The sequence below is a fragment of the Hibiscus syriacus genome, unplaced genomic scaffold, assembly GCF_006381635.1.
Source record: "Hibiscus syriacus cultivar Baekdansim isolate YM2019G1 unplaced genomic scaffold, ASM638163v2 tig00112305_pilon, whole genome shotgun sequence".
NCBI classification, from domain to species: Eukaryota; Viridiplantae; Streptophyta; class Magnoliopsida; order Malvales; family Malvaceae; genus Hibiscus; species Hibiscus syriacus.
In genome coordinates this window covers 1,620,318-1,638,810 of record NW_024063299.1, presented here as the reverse complement: position 1 = coordinate 1,638,810, position 18,493 = coordinate 1,620,318, and the positions used below count along the sequence as shown (strand labels likewise).

Below are 18,493 nucleotides of genomic sequence, written 5' to 3'. Positions count from 1 at the left end.
TAATTACAATAATACCCCTCCCTCTATATATATATATTTTCAATTAAGTCACTGTTTTTATTGAATAAAAATAATTTTTTTATTATTTCGGGTCGGGTTTCTAATTCATATATTCGGGTCGGGTGAAACTTTATTTTGGTCGGGTCGGGTCTTGGATGGAGGTTCCCTTGTTCTCGGGTTGGGTCGGGTGGACCAAAAACCCGACCTAACCCGACCCATGGCCATCCCTAATTGGGATGATTTTAACTTATGATGTTTATTAGCATGATTTTTTTATAATTTATTAAAATGAATAATCAATCAATAAAATTAAAATTTAATGTTTTTAAAATTTTTATATTATATTGCTACATGTAATTTATAAAAAAACTAAAATTAAGCAAAAAAACAAGAAGGGCAATCTTGTCATTTTACATTACTGAAATCAAATTCATCTGACATGTCTGCGAACCAAACAAAATATGGAATTGGATTCCGATTCAATTTCCTGCCAACCAAACAGAATATGGAATTAGATTCCAATTCCTGACAGATTCCAATTCCTTCACAGATTCCAATTCCCTCAGAAACATTCCAGCGAACCAAACGCCACCTAAATCTAATCATTATAGTCACGTTTGCCGCCTCCCGCTACCAATAGGTTTTTTCAGTCGAACCTCCAACCGATCGCGCCTCCACCGTCGACCAGTATCCCTATGAACAATCACCATAAACACAACTGACGAACCCAAATCGAACAATAGTACCACGACGAATCTAAATCGGAACCAGTTGGATGCTCAGTCGATTGCAAAAACAAGGGAGTTTTGGTCGTAGGTGGTTGGCCGATCACACATCGTTAGATGGTTGCCCGATTGACGACAGTGGCGGCGGCCAACCATAGTGAAAAAAAAATGAAATTAGGGTTTTAAAAGTTTTTTGGTTTTTTTTGTAGTTTTATAAAATTTCAGGTTTTTCTTTTAAAATTATAATTTAGTTTTTTTTTAATTAATATATATATATTTTTAAAATTTCAGTTTTTTTGTCCTTTAACAGTAGATTTTAATGGCCGTTACGGTCTGGACACCTAAAATGACAACGTTTGTTAGGCACTTAAATTAACCCAAAAAAATTTAAACACCACTATAATTTAAACACACTAAGAAAAATAATATAATTTAAACAATTATTTTTATATTAATCCTTATTATTACTATCTACATTCTACACCTTTATTAAAGAAAGTATTTATTCCCATGTCATTAACCCAAAGGATTATATAGTACAACATGCATGTATCTCTAAAGTATCCGTCAATCGCCTCATCTCAACTCTCACTAAAATTGCAAATATGGTGATATTAAAATGGCATGATTATGCATATAAAAATTGAAAAGCTGCTTTTAGCATCAATTGGGGGGTGGGTTTTGAAGAGCTCCGTTTTGAAAACCGAATCGGATCGACCGGTTTAATTAGGAACCGTTGCTTAATCCGATTTAATCTAAATCGGTTGAACCGTTATTAGTGAACCGGCCAAAACTGTTGAACCGTTCGAACCGGACCGGCTGAAAACCGGAAAGAACCAGGATTTTTTTTTTTAAAATTAAACCAAACAACGTCGTTTGTTAAACGAGTCAAGTCGAACTCGAGTATTACTGAGCTCGACTCGAACTTGAAAACTTTAAAAGTAAGCTCAACTCAACTCAAACTCACAAGCTAAAAATTATCAAGTTCAACTCAAACTCGAAATATAATATTGAAACTTGAACTAATAAATGCTTGAACTCAAAAAAAAATTAGAAGCTCGATTGAAGCCTAAAATTCGAGCTTGATTGAAGTGAAAGAATAGTTCACTCAATGCTCACCAAAAGGCTCCATGATTTTGAATGCCAAATTACTTCTATTATTTATAAAAGTTAGTTGTGATGCGCTTCTATGTTTCTTAGCAATGTGTGATTGTTTTGTTCTCATATTTTTACTCTTTAGACTTTTGGGATTCTCTTCTATGTTTCTTAGCCATGTGAGATTGTTTTTAAAAAAAATTAAACCAAACAATATCATTTTGTTATGATTTTTTTAACCTCAAATTTTTTTTTAATTATAGTTATATAATTATATTTATTATTTAATATGTTTTACCTTAAATATTATGTTGTAGTTAATTTGAATCATTTTGTTTCACTTGATTTTATGGTTTTTAACCTATATATGTTATGACTTGCTTTGAATATGACTTGTGATATAAAAAATTAATTTTTATTAAATATTTTTGGTATTTTTATTTAATTTTTTAAATAATTATGATGTCGTCTGGTTCTTCCGACTGACCAGACCAATTCAACCGATTAAACCAGTAAATCGTTAACATGACTGGTTCGCTAACTGATCCGGTTCTTTTAAGGCATTTGAAATTCCGAGTTGTGCAATTTACAGTGTAAACGCAACATAGTATGTGGGATGGGGGTATTTTGTGAGTGTGAGTCCACCCACACAGGCACAGCATGAAGCTGCACTTGTACGTCTCTCACATCAAATCATCAGTGTCTACTTTTATGTATAGATACACAAGTATATTCATCGGTTCATCTCTATAAATATATCTTATAAAAGCTTTGCCTCCATGACACTGGACAAGACTGCAGAAAGTACCTGCATCTGAATCAACAATATCAACTAGCAACCATCAATGCTCCATTCTCTCCATCTCTCTATTTTGTTTTAAAACTAGACAAATATATACATATATGTAAATTATACAATTTTTTATTCAATTATCTTCAAAGAGGACACAATTCTATGTTAGGGTTGCCAACTTTAGGAGGGATATACTTGCAAAATTCTAAAGTGACGGAAATAGATTTTCAATAGAAATTAGACTTAATATAAAAATAAATGTTCAAACTATACATTTTTTTAAAGTGGTGCCTACACTTTTTTTGGGTCAATCCAGGTGCCTAACGTTACAAACGTTATCACTTTAGGCGCTCAGACCGTAACCCCGTTAAAAAATTCCATTAAGTGACACATGTCACATTGTGGTAATTTTAAAATATTTATTTAAAAAACTTAAAATTTTTATTATATTTATATAAAAACCCTAATCGAATGACATCATCCTTGCTGTTGAGATGGTCGCCAAGGTGGCGTGGGTCGCTGTCAATGGTTCGTCGGTTCGTCATGGGCTTTATTCATCGTGATTTAGGGTTCATCGACTACTGTTATGGTCGTTGTTCGTCGGGTAACTAGTCCCCAATGGAAGTGCGATCGATTAGAGGTTCAATCAATGGTAACGTCGGCAAGAGCGCCAATAAACGTTTGAAGGAGGTTTTCAAAATTAAAGAATTTTGGGCCTTTTTTTAAAGATATAATTTTAAGTTTTTTTAAACTTAAATAGGGTAAACTACACTAGATACTATGAAACTTTAAGCACTAACTTATTTATACCAAACTTTTAATTTTTTCAATTTTAGCACTAACATTTACTTTTAACTGCAATTATGTCACTCCTCGTTAATGACTTAACGGGACGATGACATGGCAGCTGCGCGCCATGATGTTGTTACGTGGTTGCCTTACCAAAACGACGCCGTTTTGTTTATGGAAAAGAAATTCTTTCTATGGGATTTGAACCAAAGACCTTTAGGAACCAATTGTAACACCCAAATCCCGAAGATTCAAGTGTCACACGGAATCACCGGAGTGACTAACAATTTTTTAAACCATTTACTCAAATATTTTAAGATAATAAATCAAATATGAAAAACATGCATTTTAGAAAAGTGGAGCTCCTTATTTAAAAACTTAATACATAATTATATAATTAAAATATCACAACTTGACCCAAATACCAACCACAACCTCTATATGCCCGTCGAGTCAACATCAATGTACTCTGGTACTCCCACAGTGGCGAAACCTAGTAGTTGTAACACCCATCTATCGCATATCCTTCCGTACAAGAGATATGGATGTCACATCACTTTAATAATAATGTTTGTCATTTGACAACTCGTAAAAATTTGTTTCAATTCGATTAACCACAAAATAGAATATTTTTAAAAGCAACATACATAAATTATCATTTAATTACATTAAAAATGTTTACCATAATTTAATTACATGCCAAATAAGTTCTTAAATTGAATAAGATTGTCAAAATATTACTGATGAGTCAACCTTTAATTGATGAAAGCTGCAACCACTACTACACTCCTTACACATTAATCCCTGCCTTTACCTACGCGTAAAATAAACACACGTTAAGTAATTACATAGAGACATAATAATATAACGTAACCTTTGATTATACATAAATATGTCACATTTATTTATTTCGTATTAAATCATATATTCTTTAAGTATCCCATACTCCTCCTTATTTAAACCATATTTCGTTCACAATTTTCTTAATTCTTTTTCGTATGCCTAGCATACCTATCTTCCTTTATATTTTCTTTTCCATTTATCTCTTTAGTCATTATTCTTGGTTTTCACTGATAGTATCCATTCATGATTCTAATGCACTTATATTCATTTCAATTATGCCATCTTTACATGTCTTTTATACACTAGTATACTTTTTATTTATAACACCCATTCATACAATTATGCCTTGTTGTACAATATATATATATCCCCCCTTCATATCACAATACATTAAAATTCCTTTATTCTTTTACTCAACAGTGTTTAACGTTCGTCTAACTAGCATAATTGACAATTGTTTACCAAATACACAACTAGACCATTATTCTTTTATTTTTGAGCAGTCTCTACTATATTAATCATTCATCATATCAATTAACCATTTCCATCATTATACATCACTACAAGAAAATATACCTTTAATGACACACGCTAATTTATGACTTGCAAAATAGGTGTGTCATAAAAAAATGTCATATTTTTTTAAAATCTGGACGATTTATGACTTACAATAATGTGTGTCATATTTAATAGTCATAATCCAAAAAATTTACAAAAACACGGAGTACACTTTTAATTGTGTGTCATCTGTAAAAGTCATATTTTAATTTCCCCCCATTGTTTTCACCCTTTCCCGCTTCTTACCCCTCGATAACAAAGTTCACGCCGCTTGCTTCCCTATTTTTCAAGTTTCTCGGGATCTAAACATTGTCATAACAATGGTATTTTTTTCCATGTTTTGTTCTCAATCTTGTTTAGGCGGACGTGGATGCTGATGTTGCTGCACCAGGGGTACCGAAGAAGAGAACGTTCAAGAAGTTCAGTTTCAGAGGTGTCGATCTCGATGCTCTCTTGGATATGTCCCCTGATGAACTCGTCAAGCTCTTTTCTGCTCGTGCTCGTCGAAGGTTACCACTCGTTATTTTCTCTATTTGATTTTTTTCTTCTTCAATGGCTGTTGATTTTGAGATTTAGATATTTCATTTATGCTAGTTTAGGTTTCAGAGGGGTTTGAAGAGGAAGCCAATGGCTCTGATCAAGAAATTACGCAAGGCTATGAGTATTCTTCTATTTTCCTTCTTTTTTAACTATGAGGAATTAACTGATACTTTAGAGTTTGTGTGTGTGTTCTTAATGTGTGGATCTGCATATGTTCTAGTGTTGAGATTGAAAACGCAAAATGCCTAAGATTTTGGAGTAGTCTTTCCTAATGTTCTTCATAGTGTTGTTGTTGGTTGTGTATTTGCTTTCATATGTTAGACTAGACATAGATAAATTGTATTGATGAACATCTACAGTTTCAAAATGCTTTCTAGATTCAATACCTAGTAGTCTATTATTCGTAGTAGTTTTTGATATCCACTTTGTTTATATTGCACATCCGGTGATCTGATTTTCTGTGACTCCCTTTGGTAACGGATAACCATATAGTTCTACAGTTCAGTTGTTGTTCCCTATTGCTTGGTTCGCTTGATCTGTGTACATAATGTATTTCCCTGTTTCACTAGCAACCTTGTTGGGAAGCTTATCATGCCAGGGGCTCATGTCTATAATAGCTAGCTATCATTTTTTGTGATATCACGATACATAAAACTATCATGAAATGATTTTCTTTCTTTCTCCTTTGCCCTTATTTTAGCTAGTGTAGTGTCATTTTAGCATATCTCTGTTACAAATTTTGCCAGTGAAGTAGGTAGCTTTGATGATTCATTGGGATATTTAACTGATTTCTTGTTTGTAATAAAAGTTTCCCTTGAACTATTTTTATTTATGATGATCCAAGTAATTTTTGGTAGTAACTTATATCGAGAATTCTATTTTGCTGTCTTGAAACAGAAACGGGAGGCTCCATCTGGTGAGAAACCCCAGCCGGTTAGGACGCACCTCCGCAACATGATTATAGTTCCTGAAATGATTGGTAGTATCATTGTTGTTTAGAATAGAAAGACCTTCAATCAAGTGGAAATCAAGCCAGAAATGATTAGCCACTATTTGACTGAATTCTCAATCTCATACAAGCCAGTAAAGCACGGAAGGCCTGGTATTGGTGCCACCCATTCATCCAGGTTTATTCCACTCAAGTGAATGTCTTCACTCTTAGTTTTGTTGGAATGTTGTTATGTTATTGAAGCTTGATCGGAGTGCTTACTGTTTAGTTGATGTTTCTCTATTGAGTATTCAAATTTAGAAAAAGACTTCGTTAAGCTTTGCATTTCTTTCCTATTTCCTCTTCCCCTTCTGAACTATTTATTACCATCATTCAGTCTGGCCCAGCTTCGAAGTTTATGAAATAATTTTGATATCACTTGTTCCTCTTTATTTATTTTATTGATAGATCACACTGATAACCTTGATTTAATAGAAAGAAAGTTCATTTATAAAGGTATGGTAATTGGCATAAGATTTAAAAAAACAACGAATTTGGGTATGTTTTAGAGAATCTGACATTGGATTTTAACTGTTCGGGGAGCAAATTTTATGTAGCTGATCTCACTAGTTTGAACTTGAAGTTAAGCTGTGGACTTTTTGACAGGTTGTTTCTTAACTGAAAATCTATTGTTTCCTTGTTACATTGCTTTTTTCTGAAGCTCGTATTCTGCAAAAATATATATATTCTGTATGCTATATGAAGAAGTAATTGTTAACATTTGATTCCCATATGTTTTTAGTATCATAGTTTACTTGAATGCTTAGAAACTTAAATTTATGTCTCCTAGAAGCTTGTAGTTATTTTTATTTGAGGAATTTATTTGTTTATGGTGTTATGTAAGAAACTATATTCTTAATGCACTTTTTTTCTTTGTTATGATCCTTCACCTTGAATGTAAGTCATATATGTTATTTTTTGTCGAAACCTATGATAATAAACATTCTACATTCTCTTCTTTAATGGTTTCTTCCTTCTTAACTTTGGGAATCCATTAGGAAGATAGATGCTTGGATGGGATGGGCAGTTGCACTACGTAGTATTTAGTGGATAGCCAATACTAGTTTCTATAAAGTTTACCTGGCTGAATTATGGCATCTGCAAGCCTAGGAAATGGAGGAGTGGGTAGTTCCAGATCTGTTAATGGGATCAATACTTCTATGTGAGTCGAAGCTAACTATTTTCTTCTCTTTGTTTTTGATTTTTTAATTCTTCAAGGTTATTTGTTTCCTTTTTTAACTAATTTTTTTTATTAAATCAGAGAAGCGAAAGAAAAGTTATTTTGGAGGTAAATCACTTAACATTTTCACTTATATATTATCCGTTCAATATCTATTTTATGGTAAATAAATAGACTGCCTATGAATTCTTATTTTATTCCTCTAAATGGTCTGGTAATCTTATACGAGATGCCCTTATTGTTGAAGTGAATGGTGTGGCAAACCTTGTTGAATGTTGGTCACTATATATGGTAGGACTTGACTTTATTGTTCCTTATAGTGTGTGTTAAGTAGTTCCTCTTCTTGTCTAAGGTTCTTAAATTCTCATGTAAGTTTCTATATATTATAGAACTAATGTGACCTTGGTAATCAGGTTGGCTGTGGTGCTGGAAATGTTGTATTCCCTGTAATTGCTACATACCCAGAGGTTGATCTATGCTGTTCCAAGACTATATTGTTGGTGACCTTGCTCAGGTTGATCTATGCACATGTCGTTTAGCACCATTTTAGTAAAATTAATGTGCTAAGATCTTATAATTTGTTAGTATTTTCTTGTGATAATCTGAGAACATTCTTGGTTTTTTGCTTTCGAATAGCCATAGGTGATGGATATTATGTTTGTAACTTAATGTGAATATATTGTATGCAAATGGATTGTTTATATATAATATGATATATATATTTAGTATTATGAGGCATTAAATGTGATTTAGTTTGATCATTTGTCAATCTACAATATATATATATATATAACAATAATTAACGAAATACAATTACGACACACGAATGTGTGTCATATTTTTTAGTGACGTGTGCTTCAATGACATGCAATGTAAGTCATACATGCGTGTCATAAATTTATGACACACAAATGTGTGTCATCTTAATTTATGATGGGGGCTTCAATGACGCTCAATGAACGTCATAAATGCGCATCATAAATGTGTGTCATAAATACGCGTCATAGATTTATGACACACAATTGCGTGTCATCTGAGATTCATGTCGGCGGCTTCAATGACAAGCAAATGTGTGTCATCCACACCCATAGATGATGCGCAATACGCATCATTAAATGGGTTTTTTCTAGTAGTGCATTCTATGTTTTATTCTCATACTGTCAGTGCAATAATACCTAAATTTTTCTATATTTTTCATGAATTACTCATCCAATATAATTACAACAATTCACCCTTTTATTATGAACTTCTGACAATTTCATCTTTCACGGGATTTCTCAATTCAATAAATAGTCCATAATTTACATCCCTAATGCTAATATCATCATTTATCAACCATTTCTAAAATCTGTGTGGTTTACATACCCATTACTAAAAAAATTCCATTTCCTTATTATGTAGTTCTTATGTTTATACCCATATATTTCCCATATGGAAATTCATACACTTAGTATGATTTTTTTCTTTTTATTTGTAACCTCCATTCATGTTTATAATACACCGTTATGTACTTTAAACTATAACATATTTTTCTGTTGATAATGCACCCATATGCATTTCAATTATAGTATACTTTTCTGTTGATAATGCACCCATATGCATTTCAACTATAGTATACTTTTCTATTGATAATATACCCATATACATTTCAACTATAGTATAATTTTCAGTTGATAATGTACCCATATACATTTCAACTCTAGCATACTTTTCTGTTGACAATGCACCCATATGCATTTCAACTATTGCATACTTTTATGTTGATAATGTACCTATATACATTTCAACTATCCTATACTTTTCTGTTGATAATGCACCCATATGCATTTCAACTCTGGCATCCTTTCATGCCAATAATGCACCCATATGCATTATTCTTTTATGCTGACAATGTACCCACATACATTTCAGCTATGACATCCTTTCATGCCAATAATGCACCCATATGCATTATTCTTTTATGTTCATTTTAGAGCAGTTCATACTCTAAAACCTCATTCACAACATCAATTCCATATATTCTATAAAACATAATAATTTCGGTAAAATATACATTAACATATATTATTACATTATGAATAATTTCTAATCATATTCATCTAAATTACATACAATAATTGTACTCACCTGGCTTTCCTTGATCACAGTCCAAAAGTAAAGATGATTACTGTGGAACTTGGCCCTTGCCTTTCGTCTTACTCGACTCAAGAGCTTAATTTCGATCTATCCCACATTCAATAAATACATGAGTAATATTAATTGTTAGTGTATTTCTTAAAATTATATCTTAAACATTAATCAAAATACTGATTATTAACTTTTCTACAACAATATCAACACAAATTACAATTTATGGCCCTTCAGTATCGATACCCCTACTATGGTATCGATACTTCTCTACTATGGTATTGATACCCTACCAGTATCAATACCAAAAATTAGATTCAATGTGGCCCCGTATTGATACCTTTACCATAGGTATCAATACCACTATACTATGGTACTGATACCCCTATATGGTATCGATACCAAAATTAGGTTCGATGTTACCCGGTATCAATACCCTCACCATGGTATCAATACCACTTCATTAGGTACCGATACTGATTGAATCAATATCGATACTTCTGAGATTATTTAGTCTAATTTTTTTCTTATGGTATCGACACCACTTAATTAGGTACCGATACCCCTACCCAGATTTTCAGTTTTCAACCCAAAATTTACCCAACTTTAGCCAATTTTCCTTTTATTTACCCCTAAAAATACTATTAAACTCCTCCTTAACTATCCATACTAACATTCCCTCATTTAGCGTCTTAGAACATCTAAAATCATTCAAGAACATTCAATTTTTAATAATCAAACCACTTTTTCTAATATGTTCTTTAACCAATATAATACTTCTAATCTCTCATTTATCTCTTTGGTAAGTCAAATCTACCAATAAACCGCAATAAACACCAATATACTAACATTTCATTTCAAAATCAATTTTCTAAAATCACCAATATTTTTCCATTTCATGACTTTAATCTCCATTAATCCTTTATTATGCACATATATCACTTAACATAACCAAAACAACCCATAATTTAAAGAAAACATTAGCTAAGAAGAATTTACCTTATGTTATGGAGAAGAAGGCACCCACGTGAAGAAGAAAAAGAAGAAGAAGTGTAGAAAATACACTTTACTTTCCTCTTTCTTTCCTATTTAAAATCCCTAACTATTTTTAAATTTCATTTTCCTCTTAAAAGACCAAAATGCCCTTTTAACTCCTTTATTGCTACAATTTAGTTCAAGATATTATTTCAAATCTTTTTCTTATCTTTTACCAATTATTCAATTAAATCATCAAATTTTAATTCTTTTTAATTTAGTCTCCGACCTAATATTTGGGGTATTACTGTAGGGACATATAGGGGCCTTGACCCCCAAAAAAATTTGAAAAATTCTATTTTAGACATTTAAAATTTTCAAAAAGATTAATTTATCCCCCAAAACATTTTTAGAAATTCTCATTAAGCTTTTCAAATCTTCAAAAATGTTAGTTAGACCTCATTTTAAAAAAATGTAAAATAAACTCTTCAAAATTTTTGAAAATTTTAATTTAAACCTCTATTTTTATATTTTAAGTTGGTGCCCCAATCTCTATCACCAAGTTCCGCCACTGTACTCCCACTAATACTCCTCCAACAACATTGTGGTCCCATCGCAATCGACGAATCATGTAACCTGTAGATGTAAACATTTGAAAGGTTGAGCTAACAAGCTTAGTGAGTACATATCTACTGCACTATATCTCTTTAAGTTCATAAGAATAAGCATTCATATCAAATATAAGCATAAAGACATCGAGAATAAAATAAGTATTACCTAGTTAGTCGTCAAAACTAAGGTATTTCATCTAGCCTAGGGAGTATCATAAGTCATATCATTCTCATTATGAGTTGCGTGGTTATTAACAGTCATTTATGCTCTAGTTAAGAGTGTCATCAGTCATCTACTGATTCAATAGCTCTATGTCTTATATTCATAATCATTTTTCTAATAATTAGCTATATGATGTCACCTAGCGTCAGTTAATAATTATATATAGTACAAGATCTCATATAGCTTAGTACTATAATCAACATATGCGTAAGCATCATGATGTAATTTGGGGTCACACAACATCCATGACTCTTATCGACATACAATCATAGGTATGCATCATGGTGTAGTGTGGGGTCACATAGCATCCAAGACTCACACCTCTTTAACCTACCCAAGGTACTCTAGATAAGGCCTAGGTCACATATCATACAAATTTCCTCTAGACAGACCGTTTTTCAAGTACCTAAGGTGAGATCTTGTGTCACACAACATTAGAAACGTGCACTCAACTAGTCTACTCCTCGATAGTACTTAGGATGCCTCCGGGATCACATAGAATCAAAGCCTACGCTCGACTAGCAATTTAAGTGTCTTAACATTAACTTGAATATATTCGGATATTTTTCTAACAAGAAAGATGATCTTCGTGTACACACAAGTAACTCAAGTGTCTGCATCGTTTCCCGAGTGTCAAACAAAGGTAAGCCTTATGGAATCTTGCATCATAATATTCTTGTGTTTAATCACATACATTACATCAAGTTCATGTTATCAATAAAACTTAGTAATCATTCTCAATCATCATTAATCTCCTCACTCGAGCATTGCTCATTTCGAAGTTTAATAATTGGTTCTCGTAGCTAGCATCTATACTTTTACCCAAGTAATGATACTGCATATAGGATTATTGATACTCTTTCCGAGTATCAATATCGATATTAATTTAACTTTAATACTATTAAGGTATCTCACAGGTAGTGATACTCCCACCTGAGTATGAAAATGAAACCTTTAGTGTTGATACTCTCCTCGAATATCAATACTAAACTCAATCTTAGTATCCTTAAACTTTTATCAGATGTCTTAAAGGTATTCTATTAACTTTCTTCCCTAAAGGGGGTTTTAGTCATTTTTACTCTTATGAGTATTTTACACACTTTTCAATTCAAGATAATTTAAATATATCATTATTCGAAAAATTACTAAACATTTAACCCATAAGGGTATTTTGGTCATTTTGGCCCATCAAGGTGATTTAGTCATGTCCTTCTCTTCTTAAGGTTACTCTAGTAATTCACCCCACTCACAAGTGTATCAGATATTTAAGACTTATGGAAATGGTACTTAATTAATTATCAAAGTCTTAACATATTTTTTCGTGTGCTCTTAGGCTTTTCGTATCATTTACTATGATCAAGGGTATTTTTGGTCATTTTAACCATTCAAGGGTATCTCGGGCTTTCAATAAATATTAATCGATAACCACTAACTTTTTATGTCATTTCTTAAAGTCTTATGCTTTCAGTGGTATTTTCATATCATTATAAGGCACTATTCATAACTAGGGACAATTTGGTAATTTTACTCACTCCCTACTTGAATAACACACATCATGCATACATGTCGAACATAACATGCATCACATTTATGAAAATCATTAAAATCTGTAGAGTTTGAGGGTAATCACCTTAATTTCCTAAATCTGGCTTACTGATAATAAATCTAAACTTCTAACTTTTTCTCACGGACAAGAACAATTCACAACACAAATATGGCTCCAGAATAATTCACATCAACACAAAAATATCCTATTAATATTTATTGAATAATTGAGGGGCCTAATTGTATTAGAGACTTACGAGGCTAATTTAATAATTCCACTACTGACTTTAGGTACTGAATTGAACTATTAGAGACTACAAATTCACAATTAAAAGCCTAATGCATATTAAAGGGCTGAATTGAAATGCATAATAAAAGGTTAAAGGACCAAAGGCATAAGTACCCCATAAGTTTAAAACATACGGGTTCCTTTCCCCTAAACGTTGTCGTTTCACTTGGTATATAACCCAAAATTTCCAAAGCTTTTAATTCGTTTCACCCATTCTCTATTCTTCTCAGCTGGATGCTTGTTAGAATCCTTGACATCATCAAGCTCATCTCGTCGATTGGTCATTGATCGTCGGTGACTGTCATCATAATCCAAACATTAAGATCACACATTTCGGTCGATTGAGTCTGAATTTAAGGTCCAATTCCTTAGATATGACACCGTTCGCCATAAATTTAAAGAGGAACTTTTCGGTGGCCGTAAGCTTTGACCTCCTAATCTCTGTCGTCCGTCGTTGGATGAAGCCACCTTCATAGTATGATGCTCTCACTGTCATGGGCAACATCTTCACCTTTTTTCTCTTTCCTTTCTTTCATTTCGTTTGTTGGTTGTCGTTGTTTTGCTATTTGTTGTTTGGTTGCAAGTATGTTTATGGGGGACTGATCAAACTCGTCACTTTTAAACTTCAAAAATAATTTAATATTGATTATAATAATAATTAATTGAGAAAAACCACAATTAATTAATCAGATTTTAAAATTTATAATGTTACATTAATATTAAATACCCAACCACCAAGCTAACTTAATAAATTATAATATTTTTAACAAAATTAATATGTATGTTAAATATCACCGATTAAGTTATATAGAAAGAATATAACCAACACCACCGTCATCAAAGTTAAACGTTTCTTCCTTGTTTCTATGTACTTTCTTTTCTCTCTCTCTCTCGGTTTCCATCAATTATCCCTCTTTTTTCATTACAAACATCAATTAAAATATATTACCCGATTCTTTCTTCCCACCATAAATTTATATCTCTTGCAGTGTCGAGTGCATTCGTGTTTGGCTGTTCGCGTTGGGCATAAAAATGCTGCACCTATGTCGACTCAGACGACAGTGAAATCTGGCTATTAACTACTCCCGACGAGTTACAATCCGTCCCAAGAGTCTCTCATGTCATGTCAGAACAATCCTTAAGTTTTTTGGGGCTTTGGTAAGGATTGATCCAACTTAATCTTAGAAAAGATTGAGTTTTAAAATAAAGAACAAATAAATAGATTTGGAGTCACCATCGACCTTTAGGTTAGGTAGGTTGAATGCCTAAAAATAAATTTTAAAATAATTTTAAAATATAAAAAAAATGATCTGCGTTTAGCCAGAAATTCGTTTTGAAAAAGGGTTCGGGAGTCGATTACGTGTGGGAAAGGATTAGTTCCCCCACAACGCCTGAAATCGGCACCTAAGCGATTATACGTCATCTAAACTTTTAAATTGGCAAATTCAATACACATTTAAATTATGATCCATTTTAGAAAAAAATATAAAGGTTGTTATTTTGCATGAACAATTCTCGGAATACCTTCATTGTCAGTTAAGTGGCATTTCCATGGATTCCCCATACAAAATAATATTGCCCAAATTTTTAGATAAAATACATATATTAAATATAAAAAATCATTTGAATATAAAATATATTATTTTGTTCAGAAAATTCTTCGAAATACATTCCTTGCCAGTTAAGGCGTGTTTCTATAAATTCCTCGAGTGAAATAATATTTGAAAAAAATATTAACTCTAATAGGAAATTAAAAAATATGTAAATGATGGATCAAAATAATAAAGATAGTGATTTTGGGGATTAAACTATATAACCAACAAGAAATCAAGGCACCCATTGCAAATATTTTACAAACTAGGCGCTACAATTGTAAATAAACCAACTTCAATCATTCAGGACCAAAATGAAATTATTAAAGTAAGACACTCAAATTAAAATAATTATAAAGATAAAATAATAAGCATAAAGGGAATAAAATGAAATAAGAATAAAAACAATAGCCAAATCATAATTAATATGTGAGTAAAATGCATAAATTGAAGATATCATATCCAAATTATAATAAAATAATAAACAAAACCCAAACAATGGATAAAATGAATAAAAATAAAAACCAGTGAATAAATTCGAATAAGCTAAAATAATAAAAATGATTAAATTAAAACAATCACAAATTATAGCATAAAATTAAAGAAATAAAATAAATAGAGGGCCAATGACTAAAATGGAAAATGAGCATAAAGTAAAGGGAACTGGAAGAAAATAAACCAAAAAGTTAGTGCTGAGAATTTAAAAGGAAAAATCACTAAATCAGTCTCAAAGCATTTAAAAAAAATTAAACAGTCACTACACGTGACCAAAATGTAAAACAAGTATGAAAGTACAGGGATAAAACAACAATTAAACCAAAAATATATAACATGTATAAGAAAGGGTAAATTAAAAAAATGGTCCCTTTAGGTGATCATTTTGTAAAAAATGCCTAATATAAGGGGACCTAAGTATAATTTTCCCTAAAGTTTTCTATAAATATCATATATTTTTTTTCATTTTCCTTCTTTTAAATTTTTTTGAGAGAGAAGCTCTTGCTTTTCTTTAGAATTCCGGTCGTTCACCAGCCGTTTACCTTCACCGCCAACGACATGTCCGCCTCAATACCACCGTCTCTAGTGGCCGTTGGCCACTAAATTACACCGGTCGACTCGTCTCGATGTGGGTAGTTTGGATATGGGGTCATTTTCGCATGTAACGCCTTTAACGCCGTGAAATAGGGTCGAGACCCTTAGGCTTTCCTAGGCTCTGATCGTTGCCGTCTGCCATTGGATCGTCATGAGCTCCGAGTATGTTTTTCGCCTCTTCAATGTGTTGTTTTTCACCATTTGGATCTTTAAATGGGGTCCCCTAATGCTGACAATGCTTCTGACCGAAGGTAAGAACCCTTTTTCTCTTATTTATTTATTTATTTATTTTAATTTGTTTGTATTTCACTCACTCATTTCTTTCCTTATGCTCTTCTCCTCCAGTGGTGCTCTCCCTTGAAGTCCAAGACTGAATACTGACGACAATCGATTATCACCGGTGCCTAACCAAACACCGAACACCGACGACCCAACAAGGTAAACAAAATACTATATTCATTTTCCTGTATTTTATTCCGAAAACAAAATGGTAAAGAAATGGTTGTTGCATATAAAATAAAAGAATTTTTTTTAAAAAGTTATCTAATATTGCTTTTTTATTGCTTCGATCGAGGAAGAAGAGAATATATGAGTTCTATTTTTTTTACAAACTCAATTTTTTTTATAAACCGAGACCCCCTCTTTTTTTTCCAGAAAAATCGAGCCCCATCATTATAAATAGTCCAATATTTTTTAAAACCCTCCCCTTTCCTTTTTCAATTTACAGCCAGAGGAAACAATAACATACTGATCTTTTTTGTGTGTTGTTTAGCTTTGCTGCTGGGGGCGGTTGGTGTTGCTCTGAGGAGGATTTGGTACTGCTGATGGTATGATGTCAGGTTGCCATAGGGAACCGGTCTGAGGGCAGAGGTGGCCACAATAATCGGGTATTAAATGAACCTGATATTGGGGATTTGCTGGTGCAACGTGGAGGATGTTGTGCTTTATAATTGGGCCCCCAAATTGGGCTTGTTGTAATTGGGCCAACTTTGTTTTTGTTTGACATGATCGAGCCTGTTTGTAATTTGGGGACCAGTTTCGGGTTTGTATCCTGCAAACAAAATAATAATAATAAATAATAATGATAATAATAATAAAATAAAAACATGTCTCTGGACTAAAACAGGTGTCGACACCTGCCCCTCTTTGCCCATTCTTTTTTCTGCAAGGTAGATCAGATCAACAAACGTTGATTCATTCCATCGTTCTTTAGGGAAGATTGAATCGGAATCGATTTGCTTCACTGCTCTTTAGGAAGACCAAATCTGAAAGAAGAAGCGTATGCTCCACTACTCTTTAGGGGAGATCAGACTCGAGAAAACTTTGATCCACTTCACTATATTTCAGGGAAGATTGAATCATAATTGATTTGCTTCACTCCTCTTTAGGAAGACTAGATCTGAAAGAAGAGGCATATGCTATACTATTCTTTAGGGGAGATCAGACTCGAGAAAACTTTGATCCACTTCACTATTATTCAGGGAAGATTGAGTTAGAATCAATTTGATTCATTGCTCTTCAAGAAGACCAAATCTGAAAGATAAAACATACGCTCCACTACTTTTTAGAGGAGATCAGACTCGAGAAAATTTTGATCCACTTCACTACTCTTCAGAGAAGATTGAATCATAATCGATTTACTTCACTGCTCTTCAGGAAGACCAAATCTGAAAGAAGAAGAATCTGCTCCACTACTCTTTAGGGGAGATCAGAATCGAGAAATTTTTGATCTACTTCAATGCTCTTCAAGAAATATTTAATCGAACGTGGTTTTCTTCGCTGCTCTTCAGGAAGACCAAATCTAAAAATCAAACATTGCTAATCATTAACGTATTGTTTGAGAATTTGAAACCATCACACCCAAAGGTTTAGAATCTGGGAGAATCTTTGAAAATAAACTTATCCGTTGGAAATTTATCTCGTAGCCACCATGTATAGAATCTAGCTTGAGTCGAATGCCATTTGAAACTCTTCCTTCTTGGGACTCTGAATTGGTTGATGACTTCTACTTGTCATAAATCTGTAGTTTTCTTGAAAAACCTATAAAATATTCATCTTAAAGTGAAACATATCTAAATAATGAATGCAATGATGCAATTCGTTTATCATTAATCTTTTGAGAAAGTAAAAAGGTCTTTAAGAAAGACTAAATTAAAAATTTTCACTGAAGCGACCCAAAACAGACAAAGTTAATTTCTGGAGTCTTATGGAAGATAAGGTTGAGGTTTCTAGAGAAAATCTCAAGAAATACTAAAGTGAACTTTCTAGGACACAAATCCTAAGAGAGTCAAGATTGAAGACAACATTACAGAAAGACTGACTCCTCTATACGAGAAAGCCAAATTGAGGAAAGATACTATTGAAAGGTTGACTATTCTTCGTTAGAAAGTTAAAAAGGACAACACCAAAAGATCAATTTCTCATCACGAGAAAGTCAAGAATGACAATACTGAAAGATTGACTCCTCTTTACGAAAAAGTCAAGAATACATTGAAAGATTGAGTCTCTTCACGAGAAAGTCAAGAATGACA

General features: G+C 32.6%; 1 protein-coding gene across 1 annotated transcript; it reads left to right on the top strand.

Moving 5' to 3' along the window:
- Nucleotides 1–3,231: 3,231 nt before the first annotated feature.
- On the top strand, nt 3,232–18,163 carry LOC120177720 (40S ribosomal protein S15-4-like). Its single transcript, XM_039183763.1, has 4 exons — nt 3,232–3,303; nt 5,164–5,312; nt 5,403–5,525; nt 18,152–18,163. Exons 1-4 carry the CDS (start codon nt 3,232–3,234, stop codon nt 18,153–18,155), a joined length of 348 nt encoding a protein of 115 aa, XP_039039694.1. The 3' UTR covers nt 18,156–18,163.
- Nucleotides 18,164–18,493: the final 330 nt, after the last annotated feature.